Genomic DNA, 24,737 nt, shown 5'->3' with positions numbered 1-24,737 from the left:
AAGCAACTACATTATTAATGTTAACATTGTTTTTTTAATGAAAGTATTCATAATACATCTCACGAGGTGTTGCTACTTTCCCTCAAGTAAAGGTCGAATTTAAATCTAAGAATACATGCAATGTGTAGAAGAAATCCATATGTGAAAGAGAAATAATTAGCTGTGTTACTATTTTTTCGACTTCATGTTCTGTTTCTGAAAGATAACGTTGAAGACAATTACACAAAAATATAAATGTGCGAAAGAAATGTAACTTTGGGAAAACAGGGTCAGATAGACATGCCCTTTCTTTGACAAATTAGCAAATTAAATTGATTCACAACAAGGTGGGGAGATCTTTCTTACATAGTAATAATTAGGTCCTCCGTGCTGAGTTACATTGGCTACTCCCCTTTCGAACAAAATAAAAACTGAACAGGGCTAAAGTTGCAAGGTGAGAAGTGGTTTATTCTCTGCTCAGCGAGAAAGAGGAAGCTATAAAGTAAAAAAACAATTATAAAACTAACATGCAAACTAAAAATCTATATTCTATATAAATAAAAAGGTTGGTTCAAAGCAACCACCCAAAAAGAGGCTGACCATATGCGTAAAGTTCCCCATCTATTTTGCGAGATTCCTTCAGTATACCAATGCCAAACATTCCACACAGCAGAATTGGGAACTTGTTCAATATGTTTACACAGTGTGCTTGGTTTGACGAAAAAGCAAGCATTAAGCACGAAAGTCCTGTAATATAGGCAGATAATTTAAAATTACCTTTGACTGCGTTGGATCAGTGCTTTGCCATCGCAGTTTTAAAGTTCTTTTTTTCAGTTTTGAAGAGTATTTGTGCACTGATTTGAAGGGGGATAGTAGTTTTTGAAGTTTAAATGGGAAGGCATACCTGGAAAAAATATATGCAGCAAATTAATCTCAGCAAATTCTCACTAAACCTTTTCTTACATTAAAAGTTATCTGCAAAATCTTTGCTACAAAAATGTAATCTGGGACACAATTTACTAAAAATCAGCCAGGAGAATTGATTCCTTTGCACAAACTTTGCAACATTTCATAAAATTCCACGACCATTTTCTGAAATGTGCAGGTACTAGTAGGAGATGGTAAATTAATGATAGCCTTTTTCCTGGGTCAGTGAAGAGGTCCACCACAGCTGAATCTTCTGGGTACAGCATTACTTCGGTAGTTTCATTTTTTGGTTACAGGGTATTTTTGATCAGCGTTGTTGGCTCGCACAAGTTGGGTTATAGCTTTCCATACACTACATTAGTAGTTAATCCTTTAGGTGTCCCTATCAAAGATGGTGATACTCCAGCGTCTATTTTATTATTTTCATAATTTTCTGGTGAACATTCTGCACACAATGCTTGGTGGCTTTTTATTGTAAAGATGGGGAGGTAGGTCCTGGGACGTGGGGTCAGCTGGACCATATATTACTTTTTTGAAAAACAAGGTGCTGGCCCTACAGTTTATTTATTGGTGCTCCTTGATTTGAGCAACAAATCAGTCTTATTTCTAGATTTGTTCGGTATAGTTTATTTATACCCTTTACTTTTTCGTTTGTTCAATAGAAATTCATTTGCATGAGAAAAACATCACATTTAGACATTACACATATACTTATTCCATGACATTATACATAAAAACAACAAATCATTCTATGCACATTATATACACATTGCACCATTATTATGCAGCAAATATTCAATCTTTGCATTATATTTCATCAAATATTTAAAGGATAAAGTCACGTTCAAAAGGAGATAGAAACAAATTAAATAAAGACAAATCTGTTTTGACTAGACGAATTAATCAATATTCTAGTCAATCCAAGGGTTAATTCGCTCCTTTCTGCTAGAAATTAGTTGACTCCTTTTTGCCGACGCGTTTCAAACTCGTTATCTCATTCTACGGGTTCTCATCAGGGCTTTATCACTTCTTATCTTTGATGTAATTTCCGACGGATAGCCGCGGTGACTGAGTGTAGCAGCTCGGAGTGAGACGAAATCGGGATTGCGATCAGATTACGAACGCTGGGGACGCAGAATAGAACACGCCGCATTAAAGAAAAGTAGGAGCAAGCACGCTGAGCCCAGGGACAAAGGCAGATGGATAGGACCTCTGCAGGTACCCACGAACTTGAGGCAGAAGTGCAGCGCATTTACTATGTGTTAACACCACAAACTAAGTGACTTCGAGACAGAAATAACTACACCTAAAAAGAATCTCTAATAGAGACAAAGAGACAGAGTGAACCCCGGAAACCTGCTACAAATTACATCAAAGATAAGAAGTGATAAAGCCCTGATGAGAACCCGTAGAATGAGATAACGAGTTTGAAACGCGTCGGCAAAAAGGAGTCAACTAATTTCTAGCAGAAAGGAGCGAATTAACCCTTGGATTGACTAGAATATTGATTAATTCGTCTAGTCAAAACAGATTTGTCTTTATTTAATTTGTTTCTATCTCCTTTTGAACGTGACTTTATCCTTTAAATATTTGATGAAATATAATGCAAAGATTGAATATTTGCTGCATAATAATGGTGCAATGTGTATATAATGTGCATAGAATGATTTGTTGTTTTTATGTATAATGTCATGGAATAAGCATATGTGTAATGTCTAAATGTGATGTTTTTCTCATGCAAATGAATTTCTATTGAACAAACGAAAAAGTAAAGGGTATAAATAAACTATACCGAACACATCTAGAAATAAGACTGATTTGTTGCTCAAATCAAGGAGCACCAATAAATAAACTGTAGGGCCAGCACCTTGTTTTTCAAAAAATGGTGGCTTTTTATGGCACAAGTGTAGAGGAAGAGTAGCCCTGGCCATGTTGCAACCCCCTGCGGAGAAAGATGGGCTTGGTGCCCCAAACTTTGAGCATCCGGCCTGGCAGCACAATAGCCCACCTGCTGACTAGAGGGACACTGAGGAGCTGGGGATTGCCCCCAGGCGCAGAGCACAGCGGATGGTGTGGGAGGTGTTTCTCCCTCAAGGAACACTCCCGCCGATTTGTGGCTTGTTGCCGATGGCCAATGATAGCTTTGGGAGGAGCCTGCAGCTCATGATGGACATGACTCAATAGGCCACTGGGATCCGACTGAGTGTCATACAAGCATTTAAAGAGCGGACCAGTGGGGAGGGGTTGGCACTCAGAGACTCCAGGCATGAGCACCCTGTTTTAGCATGGAGCCCTCATCCCCAATGTCAGCTGAGGGATGATATGGGCCTCCCGGCAGGCCACTTCTTGGCATATGGATAGCTGGTGGCTGAATTAGGGAGACTGCGAGGTATAATGAAACAGACCCTGACCCATTTCAACTCCTACAAACACTGCACACTATGGGGGATGGTCACCAACTGATAACCTTTGCTGACTAGGGCCCTCTCCCACACATTGCAAGACCACTTAGTCTCCCTTAGAAGGTCCTGGGAGGGCGGCATAGGCCACAGGTTAACCGAGAAGATGTGGGACAGAGTTCCCGCGGAAGGTCTCCTGCAATTCTCGCTTCCAGTAAATACACCACAAAATCCTACACAGGGCATACTTCACCCCAGCCAGGCACCACAACATCTTCCCTGTGTCTCCATCATACTGCCCTCGTTGCAACATGGCCAGAGTGGACATGTTGCACATGTTTTGGAGCTGCCCACTGGTCAGCAACCTTTGGCTAGGTGTCACAGACACCCTTGCCAGAAACAATATCCGAACTGAACTCAACTGTGTGGCTAGCAGTGTGCTAGGGATTTATAGATGCAGAAGGTCATGGAGGCCATGAACCACTTTATCGATTTGGCACTACTACTACTGTTGCATAGATTGCTCGCTATGCCCTGGAAGACTAGCTCAATGCCCGGGGGCGGGGGGTGGGCATTGGCAGGCAGCAACACTTAAGTGGGGTAAGGACGAAGCTTTAGCACTCCGGTGTGACGAACCACGTGGACTGCGGAAGTGACCCATAGCGGCAGATTGGGAAGGCCTATTAGACGCACTTCAGGACCCCCAGGACAGTTCTACCACATCAAACTGAGCACTAACACTGTATTAGCTCATCGGAACTGGTCCGGAAGTATGGATCCCCTTTTGCTTTCTATTCCCTCCATCCCTCCCCCTTTCTCCACGGGATTGAGCATGGTGAGCCTAGCAAAGACGGATTCTTTGCCACAAGTTGGGATTTGATACAGGGCCCACCACATCTGGATGGGCGCCATGGGCGGCCTGCGTGCTATGGCTGTATATTGAATATCTTCTCCATCTTCCTTTTTATTCTTCACGCCTGCAATTGAACTGGCTCATTGTTTGAAATGTTTGTTGAATCGGTGAACATGTATTTGCTGATTACTGCCAAGGATATGGCGCTCTTGTTACTTACTGCCTGTAAAGATGGTACTGAAAAGATTGTATGCAGTGATATAACCGTTGTACCATTGACAATACAATTCCGATAAAGATGGCTTGAAAAAAAATAATAGTAAATCCTTTAGGATTCCATATCACCTCTGTAAGAATCTAGATAACACAAAGAGAATATCCTTTACACTTCAGTCAACACACTACTATAGGTTACCATTGTACACTTTTAAGAAAAGTTGGTGAATTTTGCAAATTACAGTGTTTGGTTTGGCCGCTTTTATGAGGGTGTCATGTTCTTCTATGTCTAATTCTCCCATCAGGCCTTTCCGGCTCTCTGTTACATCTGTCGGGCGCATTAGAAGCACCAGTCACCCTGTACAGCACACCACACTGAATGGAGACATACTAATACAGGATATCACCCTGGTGGGTGGCAATGAAAAAGGAATCTTTATCAACTCTGTGAAGCAAGAATCAATGGCAGAAAAGGCTGGTCTGCAGGAGGGACATCAGCTCTTACAGGTGAGTCGTTCCCAAGATCTTCTACTTGTTGCTTGCCTCTGTCTCAAAGCAGGACCAGTGAGTACTTGTCCAGTGGTAAAGATCACCACTAAATGAGAACTGCGTGATATTAGCTTTGTGTTTTTTCTATGATAGTACATATGTATCACAGTACGTAAATGTGATTATAGGAAAGGCATGTCTAAGGGTTTAACAATTCATGTAGATAAAAAGCCCCCCCTTCAATGTCTGCCCATACCACCACTCTCTGACTCATACCAAACATCTCAGACTACACTGGCCTCTAAAATTCCCTTTCCAAACTCTTCCCTACTTTATCCAACTTATCGAGCTAACAGGCACATATAACCACATCTCCCAATAGCTACTTACTTCTTCCCTTTACTATTCCACTACAATTAATCCACCCATCTCAAAATAATTCTTATGAATACTCCAATTACTACAGATAATTCATAAGGTTTTCTGCACTTCAATGGTAATTTTAAAACTGGACTTTCACACCAATTTAAAGTGGTAAACTTCAGCCAGTTTCAAAGGTGCAATGAAAATGGTGCTATAGATGACTTGCAAGAATACGGTACATCCATGTTAAGCCCTAATAGTGGCGGCTGGAGATTTTGCCAGGGAGGGGGTTGAGCGGGCCACATACGCACACATATGCACTCACTCACTCACACCCATGCATTCACAAACGCGCACACACACACACACACCCATTGACAACAAATTCACACATTCATATGTACACACACGCATGCATCAAATATTCAAAACATAAAACTTACCTGCCCTACACTTCCCAGGGAGGAAATCTGCGGAGATCCGAGGAGAGTTGGAACTGCTGCCTCTTCACATTGGCCAATGAGAAGATGCAGCAGTTGCTCATTCGCCAAAGCGTGGGATGGGGGGGTCAGTGAGACTGTTGACACCACCACACTCTGTGACAAGGTGTTACTGAATGACACATAGCCCAGGGGGGATCTTAAAACTAGCGCCGGGGTCCGAGGCAATCAGTGATGCTCCTGCTCGTCAGGAGGGGAGGACCTCGAGGCACTTTTTCCAGTCTGAGGAGGTCACGCCCACAGGGCTGTGAAATCCTTAGACTGGCAAAGTTTAGCTCCGGCAGGTCAATGCAGCTCCTAGCTGCCCAACCGGAACAAGAAGAGGGCCTGCCAGGCTAACCTTTGCTCAGCCTCACTGACACTCTTCTTCTCTGGAAAAAGTTGAGGGGGCGTGGTCCCCCCACCTGTACGTATGGGCCGCAGCTGAGCCCGAAGTAGAAATATTGGCACCAGCAAGAAAACAGTACAAAATCGGAAGCAAAACTATGCACTTGCTATGCACTTGTATAGAAGTAGAAAAAGTAGGAAGCTCTAAACTACAGACAGGCCAATAATTTACTATACGATTCTATAAAAATAAAAAAATTGTACACAACATCTACATGATATATACATTAGACAAAATCAAGCTATTTTTCAGCTTACCATGGAGTTCTGTTAAGAATTATAAACCGTGAATATTAGTTATCATCCTATTAGAATCCCTGAATGGGTTTACTGGACAACAATACACAGTGCCCAATATTTATTATTGTATTACATGTAAAAGCAACATTTTATGCATTTCAATTACTGAAATCTGAACTTTATGACATTGCAAAACCTTGTGATGGTTTGTTTATTTAATATTATTATAGGGACAAACATTTAGGAGCATGCAAATGACTTTGATGACCCTCTCATTTTTATTTGTTCTAAATCTCACATGTGGTTTTTCTTTTTGGCAACGTTTGTGAGGCTAATCCCGACCCAAGGAGACCATACCATCAATTGACCAGGGTGAATCTTAGGGTTACCTTCCTTGAGTGTAAAAACACCCCTTCAAAAAAGAAGAATCCAAGGAACTATCCAGCTTGTATCTCTGGACTTGCAGTTTGCCCAGAGGTACTTGTGCATTCCACCAAAGTTAGCCCTAAGGATTAGTGTGGTAACCAGAGTCTTGGTGTCAGTGCAGGGATCCCCCGCACACAGCCTTGCAAGCACAGCAGTGTGCGTGGGGAGATCCTGGAGATTCTTCAAGATTTGCACTTCTACGGCTTCAATGAGGCAGCTGGTCCACCAGACACAAATGGGACGTGGGCATGGCAATACCACTGCCCTGTCATGGCCGGACAAATTTCTGCGACCAGCCGAGCAGGAGCCTGGCAGAGTAGTGCCAAGAATTAGGTCTAGGTGAAGGTTGAACTACCACCCAGGACTAGATAGACCCTTAAATGCCAAAAAGATCACTAATCCAAGTCAAACATGGAGGGATCTCCTCACAGTGACTAAGAGGAAATTCGAATTATTGACATCCACCAACCTGTGGAAAAACACCATTAAAATGTAAATACACAATTACGGATTACAGTTTAGGTAATCCTTCTCTGTGATCACTCGATGTGCCCGTCAACAAGAGAGGATGTGGCTAATTGGCTAGAGCGGCCGACTTTGAAGCTGGGAAGCTAGGTTCGAGTCTGGTGGGAGGCTCAAACATCCTGTGATTCTGGGAAAATCACCTAATCTCTCCATGCCTAGAAATGAATGTGTCCGTCTATAATGCAACTGGTGTTCATGTAAAGCATTGAGTTTGCGCTATATAAAAACAGCAAGGAAAAAAAGTTTATAATCTGCATGTACGCATCTGTCCAATGTTTGTTCAAGCAGTAAAATCTGCAATTGGAACCCATTCCCAATGCTCTGAAGTTAGAAACCAAGTAGAAGGATGGAGGGACAGAGAGTCTGGCTTGGGGGTGGACGGAAGAGCAAAAATATACAATTGTGTGGCCTACATGTGCAAACAAAATATAAAGGGCTACATGTATCAAACTATTTTGTGTTCGCGAACACAAAAAAGGCTTTTTACATGTATCAAAACCCATTCTGCGATTTGGGAACCTGTTTCTGAATCGCAAAATGGGTTTGCGATTCGCTATTAGGAAGGAGCGTGTTTAGGGCATCCTTTCCTAATACCGAATCGCATCACTATGTAGGAATGTTTTGTGACCGAAATGCAGTTGAAAAACATTCGCATTTTGCCACCTGCTTCAAGTAGGTGGTAACCTATTCGCAAATGGGAAGAGGTCCCCAAGGTACCCCTTCCACTTTGTGAATGTTTGTTACAGCATTTCTTATGAGCAGGCAGTGGTACCAAGGACCACTGCCTACTCTTAAAAAATGAAAAAAAATCTTTTCATTTTTGTTTTTGAAACGCATCCCATTTTCCTTTAAGGAAACCCAGTAGCATTTAAAGAAAAAAAGATTGCTTTATTTAAAAGCAATCATGGACATGGTGGTCTGTTGACCCCAGCAGGCCACCATCCCGGTGATTTTAGCGATTCCTAGGGAGTCGCAAATTGCGATCTACCTCATTAATGTTAATGAGTTAGAGCGATTTGGTACCCCCTAGGAATCGCTATATGAAACTCTTTCAGTTTCATACATTAAATATCGCGATTATCTAATTGCGATTCTCAGAAATTCGCAATTAGGTATTTGCAATGTAGAATTTTGATACATGTAGCCCTTGATGCTGTCACGTTCCATGTGCGCCCATGCTGGTGAATATGGTGAACACATGCTACATTTAAAGCTCCCTCTGTCCCTCTTCTCTTTCATTATTTTCGCAGCATGAAATGGAAACTTGCAGAGCTCTGGTACTTTAATAGGCACAGAAACACAGAAGAAATGCAAATAGGCATATTACTTCAGCTAAAGTGAAGGGTTCATTGCAAGAGCAATGGTCTATTTAGCCCATGCCCCGCAGGCTCTTCTGATGTGCCCTAATCATGGTGCTGCATGTCTTCCTGAAAATGTGATAAAATACACCATGCCTTTCATCCCCGCAGCTGGAAGGTTGCATCAAAGGTGAGAAGCAAACCGTCCTCCTGGACTCCTGCACAAAGGAAGAGGCCCACTGGACAATCCAGAGGTGCAGCGGATGGGTCATTCTGCACTACAAATTCAACTATGAAGGTAAAGCTACTGGTTACAACCTGCACTAAAGGCAGGATTGTTGTTTGAGGAAGTCATGCCTACACTGCCAGTACAATTATGTGGTGATACTGAACCCAGAATGAACAATACCGCATGGTAATACCGCATAACAATTCCTCAACCTCACACTCCCGCAAACACAATTACTCCAACCTTATCCACTCCTAACACAAACACCACCTTGCCCCCTCTCTCATACTCACAAACATAGGTTTTGCAAACACACATATTTCTGGCATCTGTTACCTACACAATGTGGACGTCCTCATCAGCACACAGACAAGGCTCACACCACCTCCATTCACATTTGAAAATTAACATCAGCTGATCCCTATGACCGCAGTGCCATCCACCTATTTTACCATCCAAAAACATGCCACGTTGACTCTGGTCTTTTCACTTTCTCCCATTCACATTCAAAAAGTCTCTAAAAACTTTTCATCTCCCACCCACCCAACCATACTTAATTTACCGACTACCTGGACACTTTAGCAAAGTTCCTGGCTAGCTTTGCTAATCTCATTCCTTCCACTTACACCACTACTAATGATAAGATCTGCATGGATCTTTCCTCCTCCCTCACTCCCACATCTCTGCACCCACCTTAAGTCTTGGGAGAAACAAGAATATCATCTGAATATATGTTACAATGCAAACAATTACAGCGCATGCTTTTACAACGTGGTTTTTACATCGCAACTACCATTACAACACATGATTTTACAACGCATGCCATTACAACGCTTTTTTAAAAAACACCATTACAACGCATTCTATTACAACGCATACCATTACAACGCATACCATTACAATGCATAATACTGTTAGTGCAACAATAGGGTAGGTGTTGGATAGCGTAGGGGTAAAACTACTATTCCCCCTCCAGTGAGTGCAACAGTAGGGTAAGTGTTGGATAGCGGACTGGTAAAAATTACTATTCCCACTGCAGTGAGTGCAACAGTAGGGAAAGTGTTGGATAGCGTAGGGGTAAAAATTACTATTCACACTCCAGTGAGAGCAACAGTAGGGAAAGTGTTATATAGCGTAGGGGTAAAAATTACTATTCCCACTCTAGTGAGTGCAACAGTAGGGAAAGTGTTGGATAGCATAGGGGTAAAAATTACTATTCCCAAATACCCCAAAACCCATACCCCCCTAAAACTTAAAATACCCCAATACTTACGTTATAATGCATGGTAATGGCATGCATTGTAGTGACATGTTTTAATGGCAAGCATTGTAGTGACATGCATTGTAATAGCATGCGTTGTAATGGCATGCGATGTAAAGTCAGTTGCGCTGTAAGAGTTGCGTTGTAAAAGCAGTGCGTTGTTATGACTGCGTTGTAATGGATGTTTCCCCTAACATCCTGTCTGTTATATTTCCTTCTTCATTCTTCCAGCCTGCCCATCTTAAATGGACCAAGCACTACCCACTATCCTCAAACATCGCACTTCAAACCCTGACACAATGAAAGACAATGCAAACCACGACCACTACCTCCAGGCAAAAATACAAAAACTAAAACGCAATGACTCTCGGTAATCACTTGACCTCTTCACAAGCATACAAAAAACTCGAAAGGATCTACAATAGTGCCAAGTACTCTCTCCATAACTTTGAAGCCATTTAAGCTGTTAGCAAACTCACATATATAAAAAATGATCAACTCTTGAAGGAGTAATTACACAATGAGTTCAATATTAAACTGATCAGAAATATCCAAACGTTGATTTCAAATGAACGAATGTTGCAGAAAATATATTGTTACATAATAATACTAAGGCAAACTCTGTTTAAAGTAATATGCAATGAAAAAGTCGTTATTCAAAGCAGTTTTTTTCAATACCATGGGGGTCATTAGGATGACGGGCGGACTTTGTCCGCCCGCCATCCTGCCGGTATGCGGGACCGCCCGCCATCCTGTCGGTATGCGGGACCGCCCGCCATAAGGGCGGGGGTCCCGTGGGGGGTATTAGGATGTGCCCGCCACAGTGGCGGGCACATCCTGTATTTTTAGCATTGTGGCGGGCGGTGCTCTCTTCACCGCCCGCCACAATGCTAAAAATGCATTTCAGAATTTGCATTTACAAAGCGGCAGGCACCGCGCGGTGCCTGCCGCTTTGTAAATGCAAATGAAGGGGGGTACCACAGGTACCCCCGTGCACCCCCACCTCTCCTTCACCCGACAACGAGTGTGGATGTCGGGCAGATTGCCCCCGCCACGCTGGCGGTGGCTACCGCCAGCCTGGCGGGGGCAATCCGCCCGACATCCTAATGGGCCCCCAGGTACTTTTTTTAATACTACGTCCATTGTCACATGTGACGGGGTCATTAAGAAAACACTCAGCAATCAAATAATCAGACGAATCATTCTTGTATTCTTTTTCGTAGCTGGGTTATAATGTGACTCACAAAAAAGATTTTTGAGAAAGATTTTCATTGTTCTGCTATAACTAAAAGACAAATCTTGGCCTGAACATTCTGTGGTGCAAAATAATGAAATAATTTGAATGGCATAATGGTTACCCATAACAAATCCTCTCCCATGGAAGTCACGTGGAGTCGCTGTAGATTCACTTGCAGAGCTGGTGTTCTCTTTTCTTAGGTTGAAAATCTTGTACATAGCAGCATTTTGCGGGGAACTTGAGTCCATGAAGAGGAGAGTCAGGAAATTGTGGCCAGTGAGAATACACCAGATGTCAATGGTTCCAGGGGCTAAGAGAAGTATGGGGAGGCACTTACCATTGGAATTTTATTTAACCACTGTAGCTTAGGACGTTCTATACTCCTAAGCGATAGTGGCTAAAGAAGTGGCGGGCCGTGACCCTCAACACTTGACGGGTGTCGGGGGACCGAGAGACAAACCCAGTGGAGGGCAAAGATATAAAAAAAATATATACATACTCGCGTTTTGCTCTAGATTTTCTCCTATCGTCTGAAGTCAGCTCCACGGCAATTCATGGATCCTCAGGCAACCGCCTTTTGAAAATCTCGATGCTGCCCTCATGCTGCGGATGAGCAGCATGAGAGCAGTGCCAGGATTGGCTGGAGCAGGCTGCCTCAACGCTTTAGCGAGGCCTCTTCCTGCTCTCCATCCAGCTGTCTGAGACAGCTATGTGGAGAGGTTTACACTTTGCTAGTCAGCTGGCTGTCACAAGACAGCCGGCCAAAGTGACTTGCCAGTCAGCAGCAGCCCGCCCCCAAACACTGCTCAGGCTGGGACCAGTGACAAATAAAATGGTAATTCATTTCATTACCATTTTATTTTTCACTTTTGATGCACTGGCAGCAGGGGGGAACAATGCTCCTCTGCCCTAATGAGGGGGCTGCCGCTGGGTTTCCACTTGGCAGACTTGTTCAGTGGTTCGCCAACCTCTGAGGTTCTCCCAGTGTAGAGCTCTTGGTGGTGGTGAATCATTGAACTACCCCCTTTTTGATTATGCATGGTTCACAAATATTGAAAAGTTTACAAAAAACTTTTCAGAGTTGCTAGTCAGCAGATTTCAGAACTGCACACACTGTGGCACATAAATTCCTGCCCTATTTAAAGCAAATATATGGCCTCCAGGTCTAGAACTACACTTAATAAATGCCATTAATAACAAGCATTGGCATAGCCAAAAGGTTTCGCCTTTGGGACCTTATAAGTGTTTAGGCATGCAACAGTTAATGTTGTTGCACCAAGGAAACCTAAACACTTATAAGGTCCCAAAGGCGAGACCTTTTGGCTAAAAAAAACGAATAATGTGTGTTTGCACCGTCACATGAAAACAGTGTTCTGCCTATGGGTGTGTCACGTGCCAGTGAGCTGGGGCTGTACTCCGGAGGTGACTGCCCTTTTACAAGTGACCATCAATGGACACTGACAAGCCCACCCATTGGACTCAATTTGCTGTTGCGGAAATCCATCATAACGGTGGAATGTTCATATTACCAAATGGTTGGATGCCACGTCATGCCAACTGTACCCACCCAGAAATGTGGATGACTCCACGTCCGTGGCATTCAGAGTTTGTGAAGTATGTTTGTATAGCCGGCAAATTTTGCAGGCACCCAGCAGTGGCCCTGGATGCCCCAGGGATGAGGATTTCAAGTTTTAGTTTATCCCTTGGGGAAAAATAGTTTTTAAACCATCACCCTGCAGTTGACCTTGAGGCCACCAGATACAGCTTCGGCAGTCAGAACAACTTCCCTGGGTAATCAGTCAATAAAATGAGGCTACGATGCTCAGGAGACTTCCCTAGCCTGTGTATGCCCTGCTCATCCTCGGAGGCAGAACTAAATCAAGTGCACGCCCGTGTCATCCCCTCAGAGGAGGAGTAAGTGCGCGCCTGTCTCTCCCTCTCAGAGAGGAGTAGGTGCGTGCCCGTCTCACCCCCTCAGAGAGAAGTAAGGGTAGGTGCACGTCTGCCTCACCCCCACAGAGAGGAGTAAGGGTAAGTGCACATCCGCCTCACCCCCTCAAAGAGGAGTAAGTGCATGTCCGTCTCATTCGTCAGACAGTAGTAAGTGCAACCTGCTGCTGCGCGTCGGTCTCATCCTCTCAGACCGGAGTAAATACAGTCTACACATGCCCGTCTCACTCGTCAGACAGGTTTAAATTCTGCCTGTGCATGCCCTTTTGTTGCCCTCAGACAGCAGTAAGTGCGGCCCGCTGCTGGGCGCCCGTCTCGTCCTCTCAGACAGGAGTAAGTGCAGGCTGCTGCTGTTTGAACTCTCGCTCCGTACCCCACAAGCGGGTCGGGGTGAAAGGGCACGGAGGCGCTGCTGCGGTCGCACACGCATGCCACTTAGTATGTGCTTATATTTAGACGACCAGCGCCTGCAGACGTACGGTGACAGCACAGTGATGGACACCCCGTGGAGATTGCAATTAAAAGGTGTCTCAGCCCTCTTAGCTTTCGTTACTCTTCGCTGTGCCCATTAACCGCTCCCAGGATGGGTCTGGCTTGGGGTTTCCAATGGCATTGCTGTCTTATTGACGTGCCGGTCCAGATGCACAGCTGTCTGAACATTCATCCTTCCCTCCTCGAGGCGCTGTGCATCCCAGGGGCCACACACACTGTGTGAATTGTAGGAGGTTGGACAGTTTCTCCACTGCGGAACCTGTGGAACGGACGGCGGGAGGGGGCGGGAGAGGACACGGACGGCGGGAGGGGGCGGGAGAGGACACGGACGGCGGGAGGGGGCGGGAGAGGACACGGACGGCGGGAGAGGACACGGACGGTGGGAGGGGGCGGGAGAGGACACGGACGGCGGGAGGGGGCGGGAGTGGACACGGACGGCGGGAGGGGGCAGGAGTGGACACGGACGGCGGGAGGGGGCGGGAGAGGACACGGACGGCGGGAAACGTGCACAGGACAGCGAGGGGGGGGGCGGAAAGGCACACGGAGGGGGCGGGAATGGACAGACTTTCAGTGAAAGGGGAGGGAACGGGAAAAAACGTAACTCCGCCCTGGGAAAAAATCTCAGGAACGCCCCCGAATCTGGTCCGGCCTTGACGGACAGATCTCTGTTCCAATGGCTAGCCTCCATTTATGGAGCTAGCCAATGGGACAGGGGGGCGTATTCCATTTTCCTTACTGGAAATCAAGAGATTTCTCTGGAGGCGGAGCTAAGAGCTCCGCCCTCCAGCGAAACCTAAAAATGACAGAGAAACTTTCGTATGATGTTGGCTTTTCCACATTTAATTGCACCAACCACCACTTCTTATCAACTTTCTCTCTTTGGTTTCCCATTCCTTTCCACACATCTTGCCTACAATTTCCCTCCAGCATATTTGGTCTAATTAGCGTTAATATTATGTTTGGCAATTTGAACGTAAAACACTTATGTGCACACATCATTTCCCTTTTCTGACGAAGCTTTGGATGACTATAGACCGGCCAACTATCATTAGCGATGCTTTCCCTTGATTTAATTCAATTTCTTAATTATATTTACTAAGTTAACACAAGAGACTTAACTGCCTCTAGACGGTGGACAACGCGTTAGCAAACAGACTATGTATAGAACAGTAACACACCTCAATTATCCAGGATGACAACTAAAACAGGTCTAGGAGAATTCCTAAAAATGAGTCTTGAGAAGTTTACAGAAAAGAAGAAGCAGAGAACACAAATGAAGTTCTAGTTGCATCTTGTCATAACTCAGCAGAGACAACTAAGCAAGTTTTCTGCAATTCCTGGTCACCAGACAGACTGTGTGAGGGAGCTGAGGATACAAAATTTACACTTTCATTTCCTTGCAATAATGAACTGAGAAACCTAGGCCTGAACATTCTGGGGTGCAATATAATGAAATAATGTTAATGCTATGGTGGATCAAATCCGCTATCATAGAAGTAGCACGTCATTTCAGTAAATTTATATGCTGATTTTCTTTTGGTCGAAAATCTTGCACAATGCAGCATTTTGGACCAACTTGATTTGATGACCAAGAGAGTCAGAAAGTCTTTGATAGAGTATGTTTATGGAAGAACCCAGCATAAAGGAATTATCTCGCAATAACTAGACTAATGAGAATGTTTCATCATGAACATCTGTCAAAACGAATTCACCACTCTACGAAAAATCTTTCTCAGAAGTGCCATGTTCCAAGAAGAAGTAGGAGAATGCTCACTTTTGTATGAAAGAACACCAAAGAATAGCCCCTCCCAGTCTAAGTACAGCTCTTTGCCAAGCAAGAGACCAAATACCAAAATACATTTCTGCCACTGAATGTTTAAATACAAATAGATAGATTCTCTGAGGTGAATCTATCAAAAGCAATTTTATGCCTCTGTCCAGGACCTACTAAATTCGTGTTTAAATTGCTTGTTTGGTCTTTCCTAGAAAGGACGCTGGGTCTGCTCTTCGTTGCTGACATTTTGGGGGTCATTAGGATGACGGGCGGACTTAGTCCGCCCGCCATCCTATCGGATAATGGGACCGCCTGCCATAAGGGCGGGGGTCCCGTGAGGGGTATTAGGATGCGCGCGCCACAGTGGCGGGCGCATCCTGCATTTTTACCATTGTGGCGGGTGGTGCTCTCAGCACCGCCCGCCACAATGTCAAAAATGCATGTATGCATTTGCATACGCAATGCGGCAGGCACCGCGCGGTGCCTGCTGCATTGCGTATGCAAATGCAGGGGGTTACCACAGGTACCCCCCATGTGCACCCCCACCTCGCCTTCACCATGGGGGCCCACAGGGGCCCCCCAAAGTGAAGACCGCCTGCCTTTCCGTGGCGGCATTGCCACCACGGAAAGGCATTTGTTTTGGTCCATGCTAATATGGCTGGCGGTGTCTGATAGACACCGCCACCATATTAAACCTTTTCGCCCCGGTCACAAGGTGACCGGGGCGGAAAAGGGGCGAACGGTCTTTCCGTCCGCTGCGGTCCCCCCCACCTTAGTAATAGGGCAGGGGGAAATGGGTAGCGGGCAGGTAAAGATGTCTGGCGGATCACCACCGCCCGCATGGCGGTGGCGATCCACCAGCCATCCTAATGGGCCCCTTTGTTTGCAGCGGACTTTAAAAAATAAGGCTCTTGTATGGAGGGTCAAGAGCAATGTAAGCATCGTATGATTGCTGCATACTTTTCTAGGGCTCAGTTGTAGGTAAAATAAAATAGGTTAATGGTGGGTAACTATTTTCCTCTTTATTTCTAGTGCCCTCTCACATGGTAAAAACGAAACGAAAAAGAGTCTTATTCTCTTCCCCTACATGTCTAAATAAAGAGTCGACATGTGTCTGCCACTTTGTTTCCTAAAAAGGTAATTTGCATTCTTCAGGTCTTTAGCTCTAACTGGCTGTTATTCTTTACCACTAACTGGCCCTTTTCTATGTTTGTTTATAATATGCAAGGGGAGAGAAAAAGAACAATACACTGTCCCTAATAGCATGTAACTGGAACCAGCTCTCCTACATCTATATTCGCATGTCAGCACACTTTTGAATATTTCACTATTAAGGCTTGTTAATAAATACTTCTGCCCAGTGACAGGTTTTGCATCCTTGCTTCAGAATATCAGTGGCACAATAAAACTGCCAGCAGAATATAAACCCAACGATTCTGATTTCCGGGGATTTCAAACTCAAACGTGGCAAATGGGGAGACCTGCTCAAGTACAAAAAAATGCCCTTGGTATCCCCGCATTAATGGATAATTTTCACAAAATGAAACCTCGTGGTAAATGTCTGAGTTCCTTGTATCTAAATGAAGGCCTATTTGTTTCCTGCAGTTCTTATGACACCCAAGATCACAATACCCTGACATATGATGCGTGAGGATGTTTGCCAGTGATTGATTTCATTTTGCTGAGAGCGGTAGATTGCACAAATTTGAACATGTAGGTATGGCCTGGAGCACGAAATTGACCATAATGCTCCCAGCAAGGCATAAAAGGTAAATGTAGACTGTAATCTCATGGAAATCGTGGAATCAAATAACACATGGGATTTTTTGTCAAAGGTGAGGAGGGCCTGTTGAACTAATGTTGTCAAAAAGTTATTGGATGATTGGTGCGAAGAAGTTGGTGGACAACATTATTACCTATGGCAAGTAGTTGAAAAGAAATAAACAGTTCTGTCAAGAACTATCAAAGTTTACGTCACACCATAAACTCAATTCGCTCGTCCTCTGAAAAATACAGACACTTCTCAGGAGAAATGCACAGTCAGAAGCTGCCAGACATCTATATGGGCTTGGATTTGTTTTACCTTACCACAGATTCTTCAACAATTGGGAGATCACACACAGATTGTTAAAAGGCAGCAAACACATGGCTGAACTTGAATAAGCCCAGGGTAAAATGCAGAATCCCCTCTGATTGGAAACACTAGGTGGCTTATTTATGAGCCCTTGCCTCACTTTCATGCCACCGGTGCGTCACTTTTTGTGACGCGCCAGCGGAGTAAAAAAAGTGCCTTGTTGCTCCATATTTACAAAGTGACGCATCTAGGTAGATGTGTCACTTTGTAAAACCCTGCGCCACATTATACCTGCGTCAGATATAATGTATGCAGGTGGTGCATTCCCACGCAAGTAAGCCTCGTAAAAGTGATGCAGTGAAATCTATGAAATTTCACTGCGTCACTTCAAGTGCTTGCCCCATGTGAAAGGAACATTGCTGGAGTTGCATCACTTTTGTGACACACTCCAGCTATGCGTCACTTTTGCGCCATACAGATACATCAGAAATAATGAGGTATCTGTAACTCCTTGCGACATGATGAGTCATACTATAAATATGACGTATCCAGCATGTCGCAAGGAGGGCGCAATGAAAAGAGACACATTGCTGTTTTCACGCAGCGATGCGTCACTTTTTATAAATGAAGCTCCAGGAACCTAAACTCTGCCTCTACTTTCCCATTGTCTAAAACAATTCTCAATGCAGAATTTGACTCTGGAACCTTCCCCAATGACTTCAAAGTGTCTTGTATCAAAGTTTCACTTAAGAAGTCTGAAATATGCCATTAGGGACCACAACAACTATAGATTTATCAGAAATAGTTACCTAATGACCATACTAGTTGAATGAATATCATATCTGTAACTTAAAGGAGTACATCGATGCAGATGACTTCCAAAGCTGCAGTAGGGAACGGGGGAGGCGAGGCAGAGAGGATTTAAAAAAACACTTACCTTTTCCGCCGCCTCTCCTCCATCTCTGCTTCTCTTCTATTCCTGACACCAGTCCGGAAGAAGCTGTAGGAAGCACCCCGGCACATAGTCTCCTCTGAGCCAATCACAACGCTGCAATGCAGTGTTTTGATTGGTCTGAGCACCATGGATCAGTGCTCAGACAGGGACAGGGAGCCTGTGCATATTCCCCACCAGGCTGCGCATTATAACCTGGTGGGGAATATGCAAAGTGTGCATGACTGTTTGGCTAGGCCACTTAAGTGTGCACAAACTCTTCTTTCTGTGCCACCAGTCCCACCTGCCCTAACACAGCCTCGCTGTAGCGAGAAATAAATTGAATATAACGGTGGTATTATCATTTTATATTTCTTTTTTTCACTGCTTTAAAAGCAGTGGTGTCCAACTTCGTTAGAGGACAGATTAATTTCTCATTGATAAAAAACAAGCTAATAGAAATTGCGCTGCCACTCTTATTCTTCAGCATGGTACATCATCCAAATCTCCTTTAATGGATCTCTGAGACAAGATTCTTCAAGATAGAACAATGGACTGGATCTCTTGTTCCTCTTACCTTTCTCTCAATCACCCTGTTCTTTATTTTGTAACTCATTGGATCACTGTAGTACCTCTACTGCTCAACATCTACATCAGCCCCCTTCCCAATTTGATTAATTTCTTTGTCTTGATCTACTAAAAGTACATAGATGTCAAACAGGTCAACCTGACAGCAGAACATACATTCATTCAAATGCTTGCACACTATACCTCAGTATTTTGTAATGCAGCTAATTAATGGGTGTCCAAGTCCTGTCTAAAGCTAAAAATCAACAAATCCAAAGTCCTGGAAGTGGACCAGCTGGTTGTCTGACAGAATATCCCAAACAAAAGTACTGAAAGAGACAAATATTTTGTCAAACATATCTTTTACCATAATATGGTGTCCCCACACTTATAACGGGAACAGCCAAAATACTCAGCCACAAATATCCTGGAACAGAACATCAACCAGGAAATAGTTAAGAATATTGTTTTTCAATAAATATCGACATTTAAGTAATTTATTTAAAGAAGCAAATTATTTAAAAATTAAATAATGTCAAATAAATAGTTATAATCATATATATAAAGATATATATATATAAATTATTAATACATAAAACACATATATAACACACATACACAGTAAAATGAAGTGAAAATTAACAATAATATGTGCAAACAACACAATATGTAACCTTGTTTAAATATTAAAATAAGCATATAAAATGCTTTTATTTAATACTATAAACTAAATTTAGAAATAATATTCACATACATTTAAAATATAACAATATTTCAACAATTTAAAAAGTTGACAAAACTATTGAAAGAAAAAATAAATAGAAAAACTAAAAAAATTTTTTAGAAGTGATATAAACATTTTAAAAAGAAAATATAAAAAAAAGATTAAACAACAATTCTAAAAATTACATAAATTCACTCAAACGAACATTAGGAAAACTCTTGAAATTTGGACGGGTTTGATTTTCTATTCCTATTACAATTCACCTAGCAGTAGGTAAAGCTTTGGACTTCAGAGGGGTTAAACATGCTTGACTCACTCCAGTCTTAGCAATAGTAGAGAAACTGTTGGACTTCTGAGGGGTTCAATTTACTAATCTCACTCCAGTCTAAGTAACAGTAGAGAAAGTGTTGGATTTTGGAGGGATTACATTTACTATACCCACTCTACTTTAAACAACAGTAGGGAAAGTTTTGAACTTTGGAGGGTTAAGATTTACTATTCCCATTACAGCCTGAAGAAACAGTAGTGAAGTGTTGAACTTTGCATTTTTAGATTTACGATTCTCACTCTAGTGTAAGCAACAGTATGGATAGTGTTGATCTTCAGAGGTGTTAGATTTACTATTCCTATATGTAAGGATCCAAGAGCAGTTTCGCTGGAGTGCCAGGAACCGAAGTTTAGCCCAACCCGTCCCCCCTGCACCTATTGCGTCTACCAAAAACTAGAACGCAATGGTGATATGGAGGGAAAGGAGGGAACAAAACAAGGAAAAAAGGGGAAGAGACACTGGACTTCTTGGACGGATCTCCCTCTCTGTGGAAGCTGGTGCTAAAAAGGATTGGTTAATTAGTACAACAACAATCAACAAGCATTCATTATATTGTCTACATAGACTGTCTATTACCTGGTAAATACAAGGTGTGACCCGGGATTCTTTGGGTCAATCTGCTTACCTAAACGTTCAATGTGTCTAGGTACCACGGAATGCCTGTTGTGAATAAAAGCATGTATCTACGGGGTATTGTAATCACCAATGAGTAATGATAGAGATCTGCACCTATATTACCCCTGAAAGAGCAACGGGCTGAACTGCGTGGCAGAATAGTAGAACTTATAAGGTCACTGATATAGTGTGTCTGAAAGAACGGTAAGCATATGCATGAGAACCAACAGAATCCTTACAGAGGAAATGTTAAATGATAATAGTGCGCTACAAGCGCATTACCAGGTCTTCTTTCCCCTGCGCTGTAACGAATGCCAGCATCCAGGAAATCCAGCAAACACAATATGGTAAAGGAAAAGGGGAAATGCACCGCCAGGCGGACCACAACTCCCACAATCCACCAGTAGGCACCAAAACCCACATCCCGCAAGGCCGGCCGTTCGACGGGACCGTAGTCCGGCCAAAAGGCAGATCCGCAAGAATCTAGGTAAGGTGCCCCCTAAGAAATCGGAGAGAAGACAGCCGGCACTGGGGGAGACAATAAGTGAAACAAAAAAAGGGCAAAACTCTGAATCTTTCGCAAAGAGGAACAGGCGGAACACCGAGAGAAAGCCTCTGACAACGAGGCTCTGAGAAGCACAACTGCGCTTCAGGCTTAGCGAAATAGACAGCTAAGCAAACAAGAATGAAGTAGTAAAACGCTACGACGTGGATCCTGAATCGAGGTCCACTACAGGAAACAAAGTGAGCGAGACGAAGATTGGCGAGGCGGAAGTGACACGCCGCAAGTACAACGAGACACTAGAGCGCGAAGCTCAGAGTAGCGGGGAGGTCAGGCTTTAGTTTCCTGCCCGATCCTCTCGCACATGCGCAGTGTCGCGTGGCCATCTTGGATTGGCCTTGCGTTGTCTGTGTGCTCTCCGAAAAGCTGGCCGGCGTGACATATTCCAGTCCAAGCAAAGGTAGGGAAAGTTTTGGACTTTTGAGGTTTTGAACTTACTATTCCCACTCCAGTCTACACAACAGTAGGGAAAGTGTTGGACTTCAGAGGAGTTAGGTTTACTATTTACACTCCAATCCAAGCAATAGTAGGGAAAGTGTTGGACTTTGAGGGGTTACATTGACTATTCCCACTCCAGTGTAGGCAACATTAGGGAAAGCGTTGAAATTGATAAGAACTAGATATACCATTCCAACTCATAATTAGTTTCTAGAAAACATTGAAATACTGCGTTTTTAAATCATATTTGATCAAAAATTGCATACAATTGAAATTCAATTCACCCCCACAACCTACAAAAACTCCATACACCCAAACAAATTGAAAATACATTTTTTTAAATAAAAATATTCCGTAAATGAATCAATTAAAGTTTCAAATTACAATTTACAAATATTAATATTGAAAACATGTAACAATACATTAATAAATCAAATAAAACAAACATATATAAACAATATAAAGTATACCTAATGCATTATAAATAAAAAAAAGTTCAAAAATGAAGTAAAAAAATATAATTTCAATAATTTCCCATCCTATTCCCACACAAGCCCAACAACCTGCTACTAAAATATGAATTGCAAACCTATATTAATTAGGATATGGATTATAATTTACAAATGTCAAACAAAATAATGAAATAGTTAAACAATTTTAAAATTATTAACCAATTAAATATTTAATTTGCAATACAAGCGTACATATAAATTAAATTAATTATAATTCAATAAACATTCTACGCTGTTGTCCTACAAATCCCCCCAAAATTTCTAAAATATAAATCACTAACATACATTTTTAAAAAGAACATATTAAACAAATAAATAAAAGAGCAAATAAACAATTTAAATCATTTATAATCAACTAGCTTATCCGTTGTGCATTGCTGCGATCTCCGAAGAAAGGAAATTCAAGGAAAGCCATCAAAATAACATTCAATTTACATTGTGTAATTTTTAATTTTTTAATTTTTATTTTTTTCAAATTGCAAAGTACGTACAAATGAAGTTCACATCAAAGATCCGACGATGATCCCCCCGCTCCCCCTCTCCCACATTAGGATAGAAATACATTGTGAAATTGATTAGTTCAGAGCTATATTGCATGACAGCGGCCCAGTAATACAAGGTGATGTTAGGGAAGGCCCAACCTTCTCGGTCTTTTGGCAGGCATAGTTGTTTAAGTGCCCTCCTGGGTTGTGAATATGCCCAAATAAATTGTGTATATATCTGCTGAAATTTCATGAGGCTAGCTTTGTTAAATTCTAGAGGGATTGTGCGAAAAAGATATAAGAGTTTGGGGAAGTAGGTAATTTTTATGACATTACACCTACCAACTAACGTGAGATGTAGGTTGTTTATTTCCTTCAGCGCTTTTCTGGTTTGTGTGGCGAGCTGTAGTAAGTTGTTGGAAACAACTTCGTCCAAGTTAGAGGATATAGAGACTCCTAAATGTTTGCTTTAGAAACTACCCTATGGTCAGCCCAGGAGATTTGACTATTTGTTATTGTCTGGGTCTTGTTTTTGTTAAGAGCATACCCAGATATTTTTTCGAATGTATTTGCCTCACTTTCCAAACCCACTATGGCACTTAGGGGATCAGGTGAAGTAATGGCCAAGTCATCCACGCATGCTAGGAGTTTGGTGCTGCAGCCTTGGTAGTTAACTGGTAAGATGTTCTGGTTGTTCTCCATCTGTTTGATGAAGGGGTCCAGATATAGGTCAAAAAGTAGAGGGGAGCAAGGAATCCCCTGCCTAGTGCCACGGGAGATCTCAAGTTGCACGGTTAATTGCCCATTTATAGAGACACAAGCGGAGGGTTTTAAATAGAGCGTTTGTACAGCTTGTATCAGTTTTGACCCAAAACCCATCCTCTTCCTGACCGCCCACAGATATCTCCAGGAGACCCGGTCAAAGGCCTTTTCGGCGTCCAATAATATTAGAGACATGGGGTCCCCTGCTATCTGTGCGGCGTCAAATAGAGTGATGGCTCTCCTAACGTGCTCTGTTGTGCCCTTTTCCGGGATAAACCCATGCTGCCACTCTGATACTAGGGATTCCATTACCGAGGAGATTCGGTTTGCCAGTATTTTAGAGAAAATCTTGGAGTCACAGTTAATAAGTGTTATTGGCCTGTTATTGGCCTGTATGAACTCATGTCCAGCGGGGATTTATCTTTTTTAGGGAAGATTGCTATCTTGGCATTACACCAGGAGGGTGGAGGTGCAGCCCCGTTGAAGATAGATGACAGTAGCTCTGTTAAAAATTTTTGGAATTGAGGTGCAAAAACCGTATAAAATTCTACGGGGATGCAATCCAGCCCGGCGGCTTTCCTGTCGGAAGGGAATTAAGGGATTCCTGTATCTCTTCCCAGGTGGGGGTTAGTTCTAAAACCTCACTGGAGTCAGTGGAGAGTGTTTGTAGATTGATTCCGCTGAGATATCTAGTGATGTTATTTTCAAAAATGTCACCCGGATCTTTATTCTCCTCAGTATATAATTTTGCATAGTAGTCCTGGAAACCCTTTCATATCAGATCAAAGTATTTGGTCTCTTCACCTGATTGGAGTTTAATTGTGTGTATCTCATTACTCGAGACTTGCTGTCGGGTCCTGACTGCCAAGTAGTGCCCTATGCGGTCACTACATTCATAATTTTCTTGCCGTGTGTTCTCCCATTTTGCCGCAGCTTTTTCAGAGAAGATTGCTCCTATTCTAGATCTAGCCAGAATAACCTCTACTTGGATTCTCTCAGTGTTTAGCCCTGCTTGGATGGCTTGGGTTAACTTTGTTTCAACCTCCTTAAGCTTCTCCTGAAGATCGTTTATCAAAAGCCTCTCCTTTTTGTTTCTGCCCGCTGAGAAACCAAGCGTCTCGCCCCTGATGCCTGCTTTTAGCGTGTCCCAAACCACTGCCAGAGAGGCTGACCCCAAGTTTACATCTAGAAAGTCCT

The 24,737-nt window shown here is 43.0% G+C and overlaps 1 protein-coding gene across 5 annotated transcripts in view; it reads left to right on the top strand.

Moving 5' to 3' along the window:
* CARD11 (caspase recruitment domain family member 11) overlaps positions 1 to 24,737 on the top strand; it is a 1,114,500-nt gene that overhangs the window by 998,428 nt on the left and 91,335 nt on the right. For all 5 annotated transcript variants that reach the window (XM_078664998.1, XM_078664996.1, XM_078664999.1 and 2 more), the window contains exons 15-16: positions 4,680 to 4,881; positions 8,774 to 8,900. In XM_078664998.1, the coding sequence (XP_078521124.1) occupies positions 4,680 to 4,881; positions 8,774 to 8,900 (329 nt within the window). The remainder of the gene's footprint in view (positions 1 to 4,679; positions 4,882 to 8,773; positions 8,901 to 24,737) is intronic.

Source organism: Lissotriton helveticus, chromosome 10 (genome assembly GCF_964261635.1).
Source record: "Lissotriton helveticus chromosome 10, aLisHel1.1, whole genome shotgun sequence".
Classification (NCBI taxonomy): Eukaryota; Metazoa; Chordata; class Amphibia; order Caudata; family Salamandridae; genus Lissotriton; species Lissotriton helveticus.
Note: the sequence above shows the minus strand (reverse complement) of the source record. Positions and strands in the feature narration are given on the sequence as shown.